This window comes from Lynx canadensis, chromosome E3 (assembly GCF_007474595.2).
Source record: "Lynx canadensis isolate LIC74 chromosome E3, mLynCan4.pri.v2, whole genome shotgun sequence".
In the NCBI taxonomy this organism is placed as follows: domain Eukaryota; kingdom Metazoa; phylum Chordata; class Mammalia; order Carnivora; family Felidae; genus Lynx; species Lynx canadensis.
Window position 1 is genome coordinate 26,949,318 of NC_044318.1, and position 20,172 is coordinate 26,969,489.

General features: G+C 51.2%; 1 protein-coding gene across 1 annotated transcript in view; it reads right to left on the reverse strand.

The window, feature by feature from the left end:
• Positions 1-770: 770 nt before the first annotated feature.
• LOC115503903 (polypeptide N-acetylgalactosaminyltransferase 17-like) overlaps positions 771-20,172 on the reverse strand; it is a 92,838-nt gene continuing 73,436 nt past the window's right edge. Inside the window, exons 5-7 of the mRNA XM_030300457.1 lie at positions 14,586-14,783; positions 2,163-2,180; positions 771-849 (exon numbers count right to left, since the gene is read on the reverse strand). Of these exons, the coding sequence (XP_030156317.1) occupies positions 771-849; positions 2,163-2,180; positions 14,586-14,783 (295 nt within the window). The remainder of the gene's footprint in view (positions 850-2,162; positions 2,181-14,585; positions 14,784-20,172) is intronic.

Sequence of the window (20,172 nt, forward strand, 5' to 3'; positions counted from 1 at the left end):
CCCCCTCATATTCTTTCGAATTTGAAGTCTCTGCAATTTCAAGTTTCTTCAAGCAAAAATTCCCGTTTTGCAGGGATGTCTACAAGCATCAGGGATTTTTTTTTTTTTTCTGTGCATAGTTACGTTTGAGATACTGTAGGGTTTGGCAGAGGATGGTCACCCCGGTCACGTAAACATTCTCAATCCATCAAGACAACCATTCTTGACCACTTTGAGGCTCGAGAGTATATTCAAAGGGATACACAAAGACGGGGGGCGGGGTGGAAAGGTTAAGGTGCTCTTTTGGAGTCAAGGAATGGGGTCGTTCCAGCCACAGAAGCCCATAGGTAGACTGGAGAAGTTCAGTCCTTATGGCAAAGTGAGGGTTCCAGCAACTTCCAATCAGAGCTCAGCCGTGGGGTGGCCGGAAATCCAAAGTGAGCCATGGAGCTGGGGCCGGGGGTGCAGGAGGCTAGCCGAGGAATGGGATTCAGAGGTGTGGTTCCAGGCCAGGAAGGTTTGGCAGCAACGATTTCCAGCAGCCTAGGACTCCCAGTGGGAGCAGCCCGGACAGAGAGACTGGACAAAGGAAAGGCCCCTGGCCGCCAAGAAGCCAGAGTTCTGGGACAGAGCACACTGGTGGGGCGGAAGGTCTCGACGTGGAGACCCCACTCCAGGAGCCTCAGAAACAACACAGAGGCCTATGGGAGCAGCGTGCCCTCCCTGGAGGAAGAAGAGTTGCAGGAATGCGCAGTGGCTCAGGGTTCAAGAGGTGGACACTGTTTCTCGGCTCACGCCGTGGGGGCCGGGACCACGGCTGGGGCCTCCGTGTCGGCCGCCCTGGTCCCAGGACCAGAGTGGGGCCAAGGTCTGCAGATGAGAAAGGAGGGCAGGGATCTCAGAGGAGCTGGAGAATAAACAAGCCAGGGAAAGGCAGAGGTCATCATCGCTGTCCCCAAGTGTCCTCTAGAACGTGGAGCAGAAGAAGGGCCTCGGGGAAGCTATCCTTCAGAAACACTCCTCTCTTTGCTCCAGAAAAGGCACAGCCTGTGTGGCACAGGTGACAGTTCGAACACCGCCCGCGTGCTTTCCTCCTTTGGGTTACATGACCTTCGCTCTGCTGCTCTAAGCTGCAAGGTGGGCGACTTGGGAGTTTTCTCGGGGCCTTCTCCGCCTCCTGCGGGAGTGATGCTCAGCTCGGGGGAAGCAGGGCACGGGGCTCTCATAACTGGAGGAAAACCCTCTTGCTCCCCTAAAGCCAAGGACGGGGGGCCGGGGCCAAGGAGGAGGAAGATGTTCTCTAAATGAAAGTCCGCGGTTTCCTGCCTATGGTCCCATGGGAAGGAGACAGGGGCAGGACGGCCATGAGCAGTGACGTGCACCCCGTCTCGGCACAGAGAGAGGGAGTGAAGTGCTGCACGGTGAGGTTGGCACAGAGGGCGTAGGGGGGCCTGTGCCTCCGTTTTCTATGGGGGCTGTGGAAGGAGCCTGTCCCAGGCGGCCCCGTATCCATCTGGGGCCCGCGTCATCAGACGGGTTATGATGGAACAGCGTGGCCGTGGGGCAAGAGGCCCCGCTCCCTTGGAGGGAAGGGGGCGGCTGAGTTGAAATCCAGAAGAGCAGCTGAGGGTCTCTCCTGAAGGCAACATGGGCCGGCAGCTGAGGCTGGGATGGGTAGGGGGAGAGATGACCGAGCTCAGGTGTCTGCCACCAGCACAAGTCCCAGGTCGCGGAGGCAGATGGGCCCTGACCAAGCCGAGAGGTCAGATCGCGATTAGGCCGGCCGGAGTCCTCTACTGGCGACGGTGGCCGGGCCAGGAGCTGCCAGGTGGCGCGGGGACACCGCCCAAGGGAAGGAGAGACACACAGAGACCCCGAGGCTTCCACTCGGCCACAGGGGGGCTAAGCCCACCGGTGCCACACCTGTCCCCACACCTGTCGCCACACCTGTTCTCCCCCACCCCCCACACGCCGTCTGAGACTGAGCGTTCTTCCTGGATGAGGCTGAGCGTTTCCATAAGGACAATAACAGAAACCCAGCGGCAGGTCCCTAGACTTCTGAATTGATGAGCCCGGCGTGTCGCGAGGGCTCAATACGTATTTGCTGGTACGTCAATGAAGGATTCCATATTCTGCACTTGTCTGTCCAAGACATTTGAAAGAAACTAAAGGCTCTCCCTAACAACTTAATGGCTGGTGTGCTGTTTTATTGTCTGTGTCCACATCAGAGCATTTCATTGAGGCTAGGGTGCCGGGGACGGGGTGGAAAAAAAAAAAAAAAACGCACGTTAATGGCCTTTCTTTGGCCTCATTGCCTTTTTGATCCATTTGCTTCATAATAACACGTCGGTCCCTGTTGGGAGTGGTACGTATAGAAGTAACAGCAGCTGCTGGATTAATAGTTATTGTCAGTTTGGCCGCCTGGGTGGCTCAGTCGGTTAAGCGTCCAACTCTTGATCTTGGCTCAGGTCATGATCTCACAGTGTATGGGTTCAAGCCCCGTGCTGGTCTCTGCTTGGGATTCTCCCCTCCTCCCGCCCCCTCCCCCGCCCCTCCCCAACTTGCTCTCTCTCTCTTTCTCAAAATAAATAAATAAACTTAAAAAAAAAAACCCAGCAGAGTAGATGTCCGTATGATCCTCCGTGCAGGCGAAAGCCAACTTGCTGTAAACCTTCCCGAGCGATGGCAAAAAGGTTATAAATACGGAAATTCACAAACTTCGCTAAGTTGAGTTAGGACGGGAGACGAAGCCAGCGTCCCACGCGAAAAGCTGGGACTTGCCCAGAGTGGTTCTCAGAGCCCATCTTTCCACTTGAAACCCCAGATTTGGTTACAGCGCAGGAATGGTTCAACCTACGGCCGGTTCTGTCTGCCAAACCGTCTGCAGCCACCGCGTCCGCCGCCGTCGGAAATTCAACGTTCATAAAAGGCACTCGAGGAACATCGCTCTCCTTTCTCCTTCTTAGGCATCTGGGGGTCCACTGAACTTGACGCACAGAGGTCAAACTCCAAAATACCGACTTGAGCACCCTACCAGGGGTACAAAGGACGCTCCGTGCGGGTGAGATTTACCGGACCTCACACACTGCCCGTTCTCAGAAGTCTTTCAAAAGGGCCACTGCTCCACACGACGGCACTCGCACTCTGTTGTCCATAACGGCAGAGCAAGCTTGTCGCAGCCTCTCGGCTGCTATGAGGATGCGTGACCCGAGTGGCTTAACGACCCCGGAGCCCGGACTTCGGGGAGAAAATGAAGCCCGCTGCCCCTGACTTCCTGTGTGCCTGGCTGCAGAAGCTATTTTTAGAGCCACGCTGGCACCGGCGAAGACTTCCACCTCGAACTCCAGAGAGATACTGCGAAGCGTCAACCCGAACTTCCCTACTTTGGGAAGGTCTGGGTAAAACTCCCACAGCCTTGGAAACCGTGCAGGGTCGGCAGGAGGAGGAACCCCTCGGGGCCCACCAAGGTAGCAGGAAATGGTCATTTACGTAGGCTGGACTGCCCGAAGTTCATTACTTGGCCACCACAACTCGGCCATCGGTACTTAACAATTAATTTCCCAGACTAACAGAGGACTTTGCTTGCTCTCTTTCTAATCTAAGAGAAATAAAAGTCACATGTTCCCGTGTTTCCGTAAGAGGGGACAAAAAAACGGATAGGGGCTAGGCTCCACAAGGAGCCGCAAACGTAACAAACACGAAACTGGCAAAGCCTGATCCGCCCTAACCTGTGCGGAGGAGGCGAACTGTGGCCAGTGCACTGGCGAGCTGAGCAAATGGCAAAGGCTGACGGGGCGTGGGAACACGTTAGAGTCTGCACCTTAGTCATCTCGTCCAGAGGACACCCTCAAACACAGCGGGGAACAATCACACACGGAGGACGGGATGGGCCAGAGTTCTAAACTGCACTGTAGAGAAAACGATGGGGCAGCCGGGAATAAAGGAGGAAAGGGAATTTTCTGCTCTAAACTCAATCCGCGCGTCTTCTGTAACCGCTTTTTGGGCTCTGAGGAAGAAATGTGAGAAAGGGCAGGGGAAAGAAATGCAGGAAATGGGCAGGAGAAGGAAAACCTACGCAAGGCCAGAAGATGGCACATTCTGGAGTCATCTAGAAAAGGGGGATTAAAGCTACCAAAATAATGGCTGCAGCCTACCCCTCCCCGCTCCTTCCACAGTCACACCTCTCCAGCTGCAACCGATCTGAAGGCCCGCCAGATCAATCTGGAAAATTAACGGTACCGCTGCGTCCCTATTTACGTCCGGCAATAATGCAGGAACCGGGCATTTGACTCAGAGGCAAAGCATCTTCTATTTTTAAAGCCTTTACGTTTCAAATGAAACTTATCTGCTCTCTGGCAGCCCAGCACACTGAGCCTCTTTGCAAGGGGGGAGGAAAGCCTTCCCAGCATTATTCAGATTTACCTGCTGGCTGCTATGAGCTGTCATAACACATGTTGGTTGATGGAGGCAGGTCTCTGCTTGTCATCACGGAGAACGGTTACCCTGCAAAGCCTTGCTCTGGCTCCAGGGCACTGCCTGGGAATTTTGCTTCCAAAAGCAAGGCAACCAGCAGCGATATCAGCGTGTCACGCCAAGATAAGAATTGATCTACCCAGGCTGGTGTTGAGGGTACATAGGTGATGTCAAGAAAGACCATTTATTTCACCCAAGAGCAGTGTGTTCACCAATGTGCAAGCACACTTCTGTTTTATAATGAACAGCCTCCTGGAAAGGACCGACTTAAAGGCCGTGGGACTCTTCTCTTTCCGGGCAAAAACGCTTTCGTTGAAATTGCCACTTCTTGGTTAGCGCTCAGGACTCTGCTCCGTTCGTAGGATACCGACTAGGGCTAATCCAATGAGCAGGTCATTTGTCATAATCATTCATAACCATTCAGAGTTGTAGGAATGGACCAAAAAGAGATTATTACCCTCATTTACTACTGAAGAATCTAAGGAGCAGAGAGGTAAAGCAGCTTGTCCGAGGTCCCGTCGAATGGGTCTGCAGCACATCTAGCCCTTTTGCAGAGAAGTAAACGGAGGCTCAAAGCCGGTGGTCAAATCTGGCCCCCAAACAGGTCTTGGGACCCTGGGCGATGTTTTCTCCATCCCATCGTGCTGCAGACACACGGAGTCATTGACAAGCACTCGGTCCTAGCTCTGGGCACCGCGAGAAGGCCGTGGTCACCGGGGGATGGCTAGGCAGAGCAGACGTGTGCCATCCTCTGTTTCCCGTGGGTGTACCTGCCGTTTTCCCAGGAAGGGACAAAGTTGAGGATGCTGCTGCTTCCTCACAGTCCCGATCAATTGCGATCACCACTAGACATTCTTTCCAGCTAAGCATCTGACCACACAGCAAATTCTGTAAAGAAGTGGCCATGTCTTCCCCTGGAAGCTCTCACAGGACAAGCACCCACTCATGGCTTCTCCAGCGATCATTTTCATTCACTCCATTCTTGTTGGGGGTCTCAAAAATGCACAAGCATGGATGAATTTGCAAAGGACTGAAGCCCAGGTGGAGTAGCCTCTATTCTGCTCTGAACAGAGGTTTATACACAGGAGGAATCTACGAAGGCTCACGAAGCAAAGAGGAGCCAACCCCTAGGCCTGATCGTATTCGGAACAATGCTTCCTGCGGAGGGGTGTAAAACCCCACGGTTGACCAGGATTGACCAAACGAACGCCTTCTATCAACTCACTGGGCTCCTCCAGGACTGGCCCCTGAGGAAAGCAAGCCGAGTTTTGTGGAGGGTTGTTATTTTTAACTGTGAAATGCCTCACGGCTTGCTTCCGTAGTAAAACTCTTCACTGAAACTGATTACCTACAACACCTCCTGCCGGATCATGAGAGCATCAATGAGTGCTTTTCATCAGAGGAGCCCAAAGCTGTGTTATGGAAATTTTCTCCTCCTGGGAAAAACACCTTTACACGCTTTACATGGTTTAGGGATGAGAAAATGAAAAGCTCATCTACAGAGGAGGGGTGACCGGCCTAATGACACAGACCCTGTTGGTGGCAAAATCGAACAGGTCAGTCCTCTGTTGCTGGGAGACTGCAAGGCAGGAAAGGAAGGTAGAACTCTTCCATTGTGATTTTTCTCTTCCTCAACTGGGACGGACTTCAGATGGCCCTGGAACTAGATTCCTTTTATGACTCTCCTTTCCTAGGGAAGGGCTTCCAAAGGGAAGTCCTAAGCACCGTGGTCTTTAATTTGTCCTTGTCCACACATGCTGCAGTACGGCCAGCATCATATACACAGTCCAGGAGGGTCAACAAGACGAGGCCCTGGCTCAGTGAGATGGTCACCTTCTGCCCAGGATGTGCCTCGTTTTCTGAAACCCTGCTTGCGACTCGGCCGGTGACAGATTCTGCTGCTCTGGGATGTGACCCCAGTTTAATTGCCCGCTGTGCTCGGTGCTGCCCTGCCACTTCCCCCAAAGGGGGACCACACAAGACGAGGAGGCACGAGTTCATACCCAACTGTCTTCATCTTGTTGCAAGATCGGCCATCTGCTGATGGCTATCAGCTCCTAAGGTGGAATTCACATTCCATTCAATTCATCTATTCAAAGTGCGCAATTCAACAGCGCTCGGCATGGTCACAGAGTTGCGCAATCGTCTCCAGAATCAATTTTAGGGCATTTTTATTACTCCCCCCCGAAAGCCCTGGACTCATCATCAGTCTCTCCTCTCCCTGTCCCTTCCCCAGGCCTAGACAACTGCTCTTACACTTCTTGTCTCCCCGATTACTGTTTTGCCCATCTTTAATCTATCTCATTGGACCACTGGATCGAGTCTGGCCTCCCCTGTTTGGTTTTTAGAACCCTCCATCAAGCGGACTTCCTGTTTTGATCTACATGGTCTCCCGTCTTGCCTCTCCTTTTTAACGCACATTCTCTACCTTTAGCTTCCTCACCGTGCCCAAAATACCCAAGCTCGTGGTGAGGCAACTGGTTAACTCAGTGGACTTGGGTTGCCCAAACCTTGCACCTTCCAAAGAAAGAAATGGCTCTTCCCAGGGCCCAGGGAGATGACTAACAAAACCTTGAGACGTCCTGCCTGATAAGAGTGATTCCGCTTGCCTGAAGCCCTGGACCGTGCTGGTTTAAGCTCCGGGCGTGGGGAGCTGGAGACTGCGTAGCCGAGGTTAGTCACACGGCGCTCCATGACCGACCCCCCCCTAAAGACCTTGCAAGCTAAGGCTCAGGTCAACTTCCCTGGCTGACCGTGCCTCACACCCGCTGTGACCTCTCACCGCTGGGACACGGAGTACTGTCCACACAACTCCATGGGAGAGGATGTCCAGCAGCTCGCACCTGGTTTCTCCTGGACACCGTCCTATGCATCTGGTCCCTTTACCGATTTTAATCCGTACCCTTCGGCTGTAACAAATCGGTAATCGCGAGCATCACTGCTTTTCTGAGGTTTGCGGGTCCCCAAACATACCCAGTTGCACCACCGGGCCTCTGTGTTGTCTCCCGTCTACCGTGCCAGGTTGCAAGGTCCAGAAGGTCACATCTTTCCCAGGACAGACAGCACAATGGGCAAGAGTGGAGACTCTGGGTAACCGGACCAGAATCCCAGCTTCATGCCCTACAGAGTGTGTGACCTTGGGCAAAGTGCTTGCCCTCATGCTTTAGCAGCCCTGCCTGTGAAGTGGAGACCATACCAATACTTAACCTCCAAGGGCTAGTATCAGCTGTAAATGGATGCCGCGATGTATAAAATGTGTAAAATGCAATGCGTAAAGCGTATGATTAATGCCTGGCGCGTAGAAAATTCCAACATCAGCTATGGTGTCTATGAGCTCCCCCTTCCACCCCTCTCACAAAGTTCCTTTCCTCCCATAAATGCACACTCACCGATGCCGAAGGGCAATTGTGCGCACTTGGGTCCTCTGTCTCCAATCAGCCTATGATCTCCTTCAGAAGGATCATGTCATTTACCAACACCGTCCCCCCAGAAGTTTCTACAATGCTGAGCACACAATTGATTCCTAAAATATATCTGCTGGTGCACAGGGAAGATCTCTCTATTTAAAAGTCTAGGAAAATCTGATTCTTCACATAAGGATTTCCCCCTTGTGTAAGCCAGTCATCTTCCTCTAGGGAGGGAAAAAATAAATAAAACCCTTCTCCTTTATATACATTTGTGTACAGAATTTGAGATACCAGAAACCACGCATACGCAGGCCAGCCCTTTCAACTAAGAATCTAACAGCCTCTAATGGCTCCTATACCTTATAATTATTATCAAATTATATGTTGGCTTTAAGATTGCTAATTATTAATCATCGGCCTGAATTAGGTATTAATGAGCAATGTCACTAATTGTAGGGTCACCTAACCCAGAGCAGGAAGGCACGACTGACACCTCACAGAGGGTGCCTGACTCAGCCCCAGACAGTGCCCTGGAAGCAATGTGCTGTAAAATGTCCCATCTCTGGTGACACCTCGGACCCTTGCCGGCTGGTAAAAGGCACGGGATTTTACAGCTGGAAAGAACTGTAAAGATCAGCACTTCCCAAGCTGTGAGCGACACATCTCTGAAGACTGCTGAGTTAAGCTAGGCTTCCACGAATTCATGGTGCACCCAACCCAGGTGCCTCCAGGCTACATGGGTGATATCCCCTCGTCCTTATTTTTGCTACTATTTTTCACACATATGTGCCTAATGTTATAGATCATAAAATTCAAGCTTGTATCAAAGGACAACTGAATTCACAGTAGCTTTTTTTGTCAGGGAATTCTCACAGAAAGTTTGGTGAATGTATATTCCTGGACCCTCAAGACCACCGTCAATGACTTCTCTGTTCTTGGTCGGCTCGCCCATTCCTATTCCTTCTGGAAATCATTCCAGAAGCTTTATTGCTTTCCTGTAACCCCCATGCAAGGCCTAGCTCTCACTCTTTTTTTAATTTTTTTTAATGTTTATATTTATTTTTGAGACAGAGACTGAGCGGGGTGAGGGGCAAAGAGATTGGGAGACACAGAATCCGAAGCAGGCTCATGGCTCTGAGCTGTCAGCACAGAGCCCGACACTGGGCTTGAACTCACGAGCCGCAAGATCATGACCTGAGCGGAAGTCGGAGGCTTAACCGACTGAGCCACCCAGGCACCCCGCCTAGCTCTCACTCTTAAGGATGATTTCTCCTCCTCTTTACTGAAGAAAATGTGGGTCACAAAGCATGAGCTCACTGTTCTTCTCTTCAAGACTAAACCACGGTTCGTGTCTTGGTCCTGACCTCCCCGCCGTTCTGCAGGGTCCTTCGTTCCCAACCAGCCCCCCTGCCTCCTTCCGATGCCTTCAGACCTTCCCTCCCCTTGCTCGGTGCCCTCAACTGTTCGTACTGTGTTAAAATAGCACTCTTCGCGTCCTCATTCGGGAAGAGGATGTTCAGACAACAGATGTCATATTCAAGGAGATCAAGCAGGAAGTTCAAGAAACAGCTGACGAGCAAGTGGAGTTTAGGAAGAGGACTGTGTCAGAAGAGGCTCTCTGGAGTGAAGTGCTCCCCGGAGCGAATGGGGATCCTACCATCTGTCCCCAAGCCCGGCGGTGAGTGTTTCTGGCGACAAGAAACATCTTCACTGCCGCCCGACTCGGGCTTAGCAAAGGGAGAGTGGCCTGTGAAGTAGAGGGAGCCTTGTGTGGGGGGAAGTCACCTCTCCCCTCCCATGCGGGACTAAGGTGTGTGAATCCTGGAAACCAGATACGGGACGCAGAAGGAATGCTGGCCTGCGGCCACTTTAAAGGTGGTCATGATTAAAAATCACTATAAAAAAGAACGAAGAGGGGTGCTTGGGTGGCTCAGTCAGTTAAGCGCCTGACTCTTGATTTTGGCTCAGGTCGTGATGTCACGGTTGGTGAGTTCGAGCCCTGCGTGGCGCTCTGAGATGACGGTGCAGAGTCTGTTCGAGATTCTCTCTCTCTCTCTCTCTCTGCCCCTCTCCTGATCACTCTCTCTGTCTCATAAAGAAATAAACATTTTAAAAATAAGTAAATGAATAAACAAACTACACATCACTTGATCTTTACCCGCCTCCCTAGTTTCTACGCCTCACCTCTCTGAGTCTACCCCAAACACCTCAAAAGCATAAACTGCTCTCAACCCCCCCCCCCCACTCCTTCATATCCCATTCATTCCTCCATACACGGCCAACTGGCTTCAGACTCCAAGAGTCCCTTAAAATGGTTTCACCAAGGCTGTGATGAGTGGACCCCTTAAACCCAACGGTGCTTCCGGTCTTCTTGGTCTTAAGTCTTGGACTCCACGGATCATCGTCATACCTCTCTGACCATTCATCATCACTTGCTGGTTGCGCTTACGTAGGTTCCCTCCATCCCAGAAATATTGGCGCTCTCCTTGTCTTTCTCTAAGGGACCTCTGGACAATCTCACTCTCTATCTAATCGCTAGCCCTGATCGCTCTTCGGAGCCTCAGATGTCACTCATCCATTCATTCATTCGCTACAGATTTCCAGCAAACCTACTAAGTGCCAAGGGAGTAATTAGGCACTGGGGATACAACTGTGAACCAGTCACAGTCCTGGCTTCCTAAAGCATATAGTCTCGTGGGTGATAAAGAACGGTAAAGAGAGGCTCTCCAACTGGGAGAGCCAAGTAGAAACACCTAGCAGTGGTTCTTAATAAAAGGCCTGTGGATCATTAAGGCATTCATAAACTGCATGAAACTGCGCGCAAAGTTCTGTCCGCTTGTACGTGTTCAGGGCTGATACGATCTACGCCTTTCGTTAGATGATCCAAGAGGCCTTTGACACGAAAACGTTTAAAATCTGCTGGTCTGATGATAGGTTACTGATGTGACACTGGACTTGATGGCACTTTGGAGAAAAATCGGGGCTTAAGACAGATTTGAGACCCTCCTCTGAGAGGCGAGAGTTGGCTCATGGCTCCTCAAAGTCTTTCACTGGAGAATCTCAGCAGCAGAGGGCAGCGACATATTGGAGGTGACAGCGGGACCCCGCATGGCTTAACTCAAGCTCTAAAACTCTGAGTAACACTGTCCCCAAATCCCCCAGTCATGCGGTGCCCACAGCCCCCAGCGTGAGAAGCATGGACCACAGCTGTCCCGGGAATGATACAGGTCTCCCAGAGCTTTGAAGAAGAGGCATTTTTTTTGGCCAACGTTTAGAAGTCAGAAGATTTCATGCAATGATCTGGATTTGTGTTTTCTCTTAAAAGTCTGAGGACCCGGGGGCACCTGCGTGGCTCAGGCAGTTAAGCGTCCGACTTTGGCTCAGGTCACGGTCTCACGCCCCGCGTCGGGCTCTGTGCTGACAGCTCAGAGCCTGAAGCCTGCTTCAGATTCTGTGTCTCCCCCTCTCCCTCTGCCCCTCTCCCACTTGTGCTCTGTTTCTCTGTCTGAAAAATAAATAAACATTCAAAAAAATTTTTTTTAATTTAAAAAAGTCTGAGGACCTGACAAAAGCCAGCCTGTGTCCCCATCCCCCAGCCCAGCACCATCCCCCAGGGCGGGGCTAAGAGCAGCTGCCTCCTTATTGGTGAGCCTTCTCTTCAGTCCCCACCCCCCACCCCTCATACACTTGGACTCTGCTCTCTTTCATGGCACCTGTGCTCTCTCCTTGCCCGAAACTTGGGAAATAAACTGTTTACCAGGCAGGAGAAACCACAAAACAAAACAAACAAATATGAAAAAGGGAAAGAAGTAAAACGAAGGATGTACATTTTCTTAATGGAAAAAATCTCCTACGTTATGTTGTCTGCTGGGAAGATTCAGTATCCACGGCCTCATCCAGTCTAATGCCATTTGGATTGTGAAAATGTTCTCCTCGTTCCATCCTTCGCCAGAATAAAATCACTACTATCAAAATATTAGAATCACAGTGGGGAGGGGGAAGCCACCATGTCCCAACATTTAAGAAATCACATCATATCTGCATAACAGCATCAAAGGGTCATAAGAATTCTTTCCTACAATTAAGTATCCCCATCAACTATTAACAAATTAAGCATTTTGTAAGTTAGGATACATTAAAAAGAGATCATCGGTATTGGGTTCTGTTTTGGGCATCAGAGATATATGTAATATTAATGACTCGTGATCACAACTCTATTTTCTTGAGTCTCTTTTAAGTGCATATTAATCATCTGTTAATGCTACCATAACTCATTAAATACAAGCTACATTTTTGCCTAGCGCCTTTCATCCATGGGGAATAGCTAGGTTTTCAGGGCATGTTACAGCGTTAGGATGCACCCGCTTCTTTCCCTCTTGTGTGGTTAACACCACCGTCACACCTCCGTTCTCTTATCGGTCAAGGCTGGAGGTCAGCCTCCCTGTGGGTCAGGGATGAAGCACCCTTTGTGTTCCGTTCAGTAGTGTTAATTGCATTCAAGTTATCGTGCGACCAGTTTCCAGAACGCTTTTCATCTTGCAAAACTGAAACTCTATAACCATTAAATAACAACTCCCCATCCTGTCTTCTCCCCAGCCCCTGGCAACCCCCCTTCTACTGCCCGTCTCTATGAATTTGGCCATTCTAGGTACCTTCTATGAGGTATAGTATCCGTCTTTGGTAACTGGTCTATTTCACTTGGCATAATGTCCCCGTGGTTCCTCCATGCCATAGCATGCGTCAGAATTTCCTTCCTTGTTTAAGGCTGAATGATATTCTGCTGTAGGTATAGACCACATTGAATCCATCCATTCATCTGTTGGTGGACATCTGGGTTATTTCCCCCTTTTGGCTATTGTGAAAAATGCTGCTGTGAACACGGGCGTGCAAATACCTCTTCGAGAGCCTCCTTACAACTCTTTGGGGTATGTACCCAGATGTGAAAATTACCACATGGTAATTCTACTTTTAATTTTTTTGAGGAACCGTCACGCTGTTTTCCATAGCAGCTACGTGGTTTTGTACGTCCACGAGCAAAGCTCAGGGATTCCAATTTCTCCGTATCCTTGCCAACACTTGTTTTCTACTCTTTTGTTTATTTCTTTGATAGTCGCCATCCTAAGGGATATGAGGTGGTATATCACCCATTAAACTTAAATTATCTCAAAGGTTATGCTTTGCTTCCCAGAAAACGCCTTAGCGATGAGCCTGCATAATTACCTGCGAGGATTCTAAGAGCGTGGCCCCGAAGCATTGCACAAGGACACTGAATGTCTAGGTTGGGATGGAAACTGAGTCACAAGGCATCTCTGGTGGAGGAAGTTACTGGCCCAAAACATCACCAGGCTGTTGCACAAATCTGCCACGGGCAGCTCCACTCTAATGCGATCAATTCTGTACCCTTCCATTCGGGCAGGAAAGTAAAGGAACATGAGGCTTCCCAGTTATTTAGAATGCCACAAGGAAGAACTTCACGACTACTTGGGAGAAGCTTCTCATCCTGTTCCACAATTCCTTCTTGGTACTCCCCCTTTATACCAACAAACACTGCCTTAGAACCAAGCCAAGGTAGGAAAGCCTCTTCCCCCTCTTCTAACGTAAGAAAGAACCGTGACAGTTTCAAGTGGGTTTGGCCTTTGGGCGGCACTCACAGAAAGCACCGCACGGCAACCAGGCATCATCTGGGTTAAAAATCAGAGCATCTGTGGTGGGCTGAACGATGCCCCCTCCCCCCAAAAAATCCACCCCCTAATCTCCGGCGCCTGTAAACGTTACCTTACGTGGGAAAAAGGACGTCGCAGACGTGATTCACCTTGGGCAGGGGGATTAGCTCAGATTATCCACGCGGACCACAAATGCCATCACAAGGGAGGCAAGAACGCCAATGGGAGATGATGGGCATGTGACGAAGACAGTAGGGGAGGAAGAGGGATGTGATGGAGCCACAAACCGAGAAATGAGGGCCTCTAGAAGCTGGCACAAAATGGACTCTCCCCTACAGCTTCCAGAAGGGCCTCCACCCTGCACACGTCTTGAGCCCAGCTCCGTAAAGCTCATTTCGGACTTCAGACCTTCAGAATGGAAGGGAATACATCTGCGGAGCTTCCTGCCACCACAAGGATAGAGATTTGCCACAGCGGCCACGGGGCACGAACACGGCATCAAAGTCAACCCACGTCATTCAACATCCTTTAGAGGCGAGCCCCCAACGGCTGCGCCATGGGGTACTGGTCTCCCCATCTCCGGGGGCGGCAGGGTGGGACCCGGGCGAGGGTCACACGGAGCAGCCCAAGGCCCTCCAGGTGCCCCAGGGTCACACAAAGAGTGTCCGTTTCTACGCATTCTTGCATCATGCAAAAGGGGAGAGGGAAGGTTGCAGGTACGAGGAAGCCCCAGGAATGGACGCCTCTCGAGCTACACAGCTCGTGGACACAGCTCATCAGACATGAAGAACGAAGGGAGAATAAAGGGAGGGGAACGTTCCTATCGTGCCAGTCTCTCCGTACTGCCGTCTGCTAAGCTGCCCTTGAAAACTTAAGCTCAAGAAGCAATGTCTTTCCTCAGCAAGAAAACCACGATGGGAAGATACCCTGAAGTCCTAAAGCAGCTTCTGTAGGCCGCCGGTCTGCCCCAGGCGGTCCCTCCTAGACGCCCTCCCCCCTCGGGGCTCCTGTGTCCCCGGGGATCTGGGGACGCGACGGCTCCCAGAGCTTGCCCGCCACAGACCTGATGGGGAGAGAGGGGTCTCCGGCGTCCCACCAGTCTTTCGGGGGGCTGATGTACATGCACCACAGCTCCCAGCTGTAGCCGTGGGCCGAGTTCTCATAGCGCTGCACCTCGAAGGTGTCCTGTTTGATGTTGTCGATGGATGGAAGGATCACTCGCTTCCGGTTCTCCTGGATTCGGGACAGAACCGGCTCGGCCCTGCAACACAGAGAAGTAGAAGTTAAGTCTCTCTCCTGAGGCGCGCCCACCCCTCCGGCACCACGGAGAAGGAACGGGGAAGTGTGGGCCCCGGGGAGGCTGGGGCTCAGGTGGAAACTGAGGCACGGGAGTGACCTGCCCCGGGTGGGTCGTGCAGCTGTAAGCACGCAGGGCGGCTCGGGCCCTGGCCCAAGGGGGATCCCGGCCTGAGAGGCCCCGAGCAAGATTTCGGAATCTGGGGGGTACCCCCCGGAAAGCACCAGGCCTCTCTTTTGTGCTGACGACATCAGCCAAGGCAAGGCCTTCTCGGCTACAAGTGAGTTTAGCGTTTCCATCTCCCCCTCGGGGCTCCGGGTGACGCTCCTTGTTTCTTCTGCAGGAGCCGAATTTTCTTCCCCAAAATGGGTCACTTCTGCCCTGGACGGCCTGGTTTTAATAAGCATTTCACTAGCTTCTCGGTGTGCGTGACTATTTCAGTTGGTTTAATTGATTACTTAATTGATTTCTTAAAAGGGATCTAATTGAATTGGTTAGCGATGGCAGGCGAGAACTAATTAAAAGCAAAGGCAGGCAGAATCATGCCTCCCAGCTAGCCTGTCCCCTCAGGGCTACAGCGGGAGACAGGCAGGGACCTGGTTCCAGGCCCAAGGTGCAGCCCCGCTAGCTTAGGGGAAAGCAAATGGTCAGACTTCCCCGCTCGTGTGCGTCTCCGAGGCAGACGTAGGAAAGCGCCGTTTCCCATGTTCCAGAAGGAAAAGATGGCCCTCGTAAGCCAGGGCATTAATCTCCCTGCTTCGAACAGAGCTAAGGCTTTGGAAAAGAGTCAAGTGAAAATCCCATTCCTCTGCATTATTTGGAAGAATAATGAGAACCCTCGCCCTGCCTCCCATCTCTTTTCATTTCCAAGCTATTGAATTACCTGTTGGCTCATCTCATCTTTCTATTTAAAACGAGCAATAAAATATACCCTGGGCCATTTACTGCCTCCGTTGCTTATGCGCACACCATACAGGCTGAAGCCAACTGGGACTGATTTGCCACGGCTTTCAGATATGCTTCCGAGCTTCCCCCCTCCAAGCATCTGCCGACGCCGTTCTGTTCTCCTCTGGGAATGCCCTTGGCCGCTGGCAGGAAGTCTAGTCGCCGATGGAGTCTTACCAGATCGAGTGCCGCCTCTCCCGAGAAGCCTCCCCTGATTTCTCCTGGAGGGAAAGCTCTCTCCTTCTTCTCAGCTCTTGTTCCATCTTCTCCACCTCGTCAAAAGTCACTCTGTCCACACGTTATTGCGGATCTCGAACACACATTATTTCTCCTACTGGGCTAACGGTAGCTGATGTTTATGGAGCACTTAGTACATGCTAGGTACCATTCTAAGCATTCCACGCAGGCCAAGCCAACTCATGGAAATCTCACAACGGTCCTGGGAAGCAGAGAGTATGAGCAGCAGTTGACAAGTCAGGAAACTGAGGCCCAGAGAGGTTAAGCCGCTCGCCCCAGGCCACACAGCCAGCCGGTGGCAAAGCCGGGTTTCTAAGCTGCACGGTCTGGCTTCACGCCCTAACTTTAAGCTCCACTGTGTCCTCTGCTGGGCCACGCTTCCTTCAGCTGGTCTGGTGGCCTGGATATGGAAGGAAGCACTCCGGTGAAGGTTACTGGGCACTAGGGTAGAAGACCTTGGTTCTTCTAACGCTTCTGGAACTGCACAGGGGGACCTCCCAGTCCGCGAGGGAAGGTGCACCTGTTCCCAGTTATTCGCACCCGTCACTGGAGACACCCCGCTTTTTACCACCCGGCCCGCAGAGGGGCGCACTCCCTCCCTCAACCCCGTGAACGGTCGGCTTGGACATGTGACCGACTCTGGCCAATGGGCGATGAGCCGAAGAGATGACGTCGCATCCTGCAGAAACATTTAATAGCCGCGGCCAAGGCTCTTCTCCCTGAGCCACAAGAACGGTACGTCCTAGACGGGGTCCCGCGTCCTGTCACGTCAGACTGCAGAGCTAGGACATGTGTTTCTCATTTCAATATTGATTTGCATGGGAGATTTTAAAATTGTCTGCGTTCTGCCATTCCTGCGGTTTCCAGCCAGAAGCGTATCTCCAGTGAAACTCAGCAACTAACCATCGATGTGGAGCAGCCGCCGATCCTGTGTCCACGTGACCTGTTACCCCTCTGTCCCACCCCAGTGCCGTGTAGGGGGAGCAGTCACTCAAACCCTTGGGCGGCCCTAAATGCTCTGGCTGAAATGCCCACCACCTAGCCATGGTTGTAGATAATAATACAATTATTTCATGTTCCCCAGACCCGTCGCCCGTTACTAAAATTTCCTGGATTTTAGGGGCGCCTGGGTGGCTCAGTCGGTTGAGCGTCCGACTTCAGCTCAGGTCACGATCTCGCGGTCCGTGAGTTCGAGCCCCGCGTCGGGCTCTGGGCTGATGGCTCGGAGCCTGGAGCCTGCTTCCGATTCTGTGTCTCCCTCTCTCTCTGCCCCTCCCCCATTCATGCTCTATCTCTCTCTGTCTCAAAAATAAATAAATGTTAAAAAAATTTTTTTTTTAATTTCCTGTATTTTAAAAACAGGGAGCGAGTGATGAATCCCGGGAATCTGCCCCCAAAACCAAGAGCCCACAGTGTGCCCTGTAGGTTAGCTAACTTGACAATACATTATATCTTAAAAATAAGTAGATAAATATTAGAAAAGAAAAAAAAACCCAGGGGGAACTGTAGCATATCTAGGGTGCCACCCGAGCTACCTCAAAGCCATCAACAAAAACAGCCTCGCTTTAGCAACAATCAGATTGCTAATCTGCAGATTTTATTTTATCTTTTTAATGTAATTTACTTGCAAACTGGCTAACAGTGTGTGCGGTGCGCCCTTGGTTTTGGGGGTAGATTCCCTGTGGCCCATCGGTTACACACGACGCCCAGCGCTCGTTCCAACCAACTGTTAATCTGCAGGTCTTATTTTTCAAAATTTCGGTTTTCCTTAGGTGGCTGTCTGAACGGTGTTTATTAGCCCAGTAACAAATGCAGACTTAAGTAGTCCAACCACTCCCCTGAGCAATTCCTAGTTTACCCCTTACGGTGAACAGCTTAAGTGCTCTAAGTTTCCACAAGTCCTGATTCAAACCTCTAATATTTTCACATAAAGCAGACTGGCGTATAAAATAAAATACACGATTACTCATTTCCTACGTTGTCTCCTATAGTCATATTTCCATTTTATGTATATGAGGTGACAGGCTCTAAAAACTTCAATATCAGTGTTACCCTCCAAGAAGGGAGAACAAAGTCCAATTTCTTCAACAAAAAGTACTTAGTCTTGGAAGGACTTTGCATAAATGGCCATGTGTGTAATCTGTACAGAATTAAGCCGTTTTAGAGTTAGAAATTACAAGCAACTGAACCCAAACGTCCATTCTTTTCTGAACTACGTTTCAGCAAATATTCTAAAACTGATGCCAGTTTTAAAAGTTGCTGTTACAGGGGCGTGTGGGTGGCTCAGTCAGTTAAGCGTCTGACTTCGGCTCGGGTCACGATCTCACCGTTGGTGAGTTCGAGCCCCGCGTCGGGCTCTGTGCTGACAGCTCGGAGCCTGGAGCCTGCTTCAGATTCTGTGTCCGCCTCTCTCTCCGCCCCACCCCTGCTTGTGCTCTGTCTCTGTCTTTCAAAAATGAATAAACGTTAAAAAAACATTTTTTTTCCTGAATAAATAAAAGTCGCTATTACCAATCCCGTTGACTTTAGCAAGGTGCCTAAAGTCACAACAAAGACCTCCTTGGGTCTCAGAATGCAGAGGACGTGTGGAAGCTGAGTGTGAAGGACCACGGCCTCTCTCTCACAGAGACCAGTTAGACTACAGACCACCTGAGGGCAGATACTGAATCTTGTCAGATTCTGAACCCCAGCCGAGTGACCAACTGTCCCAGTTTGCCCGGGACTGTTCTGGTTTTACCACTAGAAGTCCTGCGTTTTGGGAAATCCCTCAGCACCAGGCCAGTCCAAACAGCTGGTGACCCCAACCCCAGCCTAGGACAGTGTTTGGGACAGTGGTAGGCATCCAGGAAACATCTGTCAAAAGGAGGATTCCGGCAGCCCGCTATTTGTTGAGGGGCATGGTGATGGAGGATGGGCGAGCGGAGGTCAAAGCCAAGGGAGAAGGGCAGATGGGCGAAACAGAAGGGAAGACAAGCCAGAGCTGGAGGTTGACCGGGTGGGTAACGTGATGGGGACGGAAGGAGCCAATGAAAGGGACGCGGGAAGAGTCGCCAGTTTTGACAGAAAAGAAACGGGGAGGCAAGGATGTGGCAAATAAAGGCAAGAAGTTCCACATGGAACGTTCGAGGGCCTCTGTTCAGAAGGCTTCCAGCTCAACGCTTCTCAAACCTGAGCGAGCCTCAGAGGTCCCTGGAGCACTGGCTAAAACAGAGTGCTGGACCCACACAGAGCTTCTGATTTCACAGGTCTGAGGGGAGCCCCCAACTCTGCCTCTCCAGCAAGTTCCCGATGGCACTGCTGGTCCGGGGAACCACACTCCGACAACCATCACTCTAAGAGATAAACAACCCTGAAGCTTAGAGGAGATCAGGGCTGTAAACCTACAGCTGTGTGTCACTAGGGTCTAATGGTGGCAGAAAAATCAGGCAGGACACTGGTGTCTCAGACGGCAATGGACAGCCATGTGCGCTTGAACAGGCCAGTGTTACCTGTGACCCCAGGGTCCAGATCGTCATGTGCCCAAGTGATAGCCATTCTCCTTTGGTCCGGCCCTTAAGGGATCCTAAGATGTGTTGCAAATGAAGAAGAACAGATTTTGTAATGTTTAATGGGTAACGGGGCACTGGCTCTTCCGATCTGGTACCACGAACACGGTATTCAAGTTCAAGATCAAGATCAAGTTCAAGATCATATTCGAGATGGTGCCACTGAGTTAACACAGGTTACAAGCAGGCTTTGTGAAATTAAAGACTCTGCTTCTTAGGAAGTAAGCAGACTGAACCCAGGTTATTTCACCTCTGACTTGGTTTTCCACTGGGCAGTCAGCCACAGCCACATGACCGTGCTTTTCAGCCGTAAGCATGCCCACTGAAGGTTTGGGCGTTCTGATGCTTCACGATTCTTGCAGTCCTAAGTCTTCTCCTCTCTGGGTGGCCCCCAGTTTCTCCCACATTGTTCTTTTCACCTGGGAAACCTGGGTGCCACATTTGCAGAGATCCACCCTTCCCTTCCTCCAAATGATGTTAAAGATAATCCCTTATGTTCCAGGAGGCTTTACCCGAGTAGGTGGAATTATAAATGGATCTCTTCCCTCCAAATAGCACTCAACCATCCTCCTCAGAAAAGGGAACAAACAAAGTGGGAGAAGAGAAGAGACATGGCTGTCTCGTCC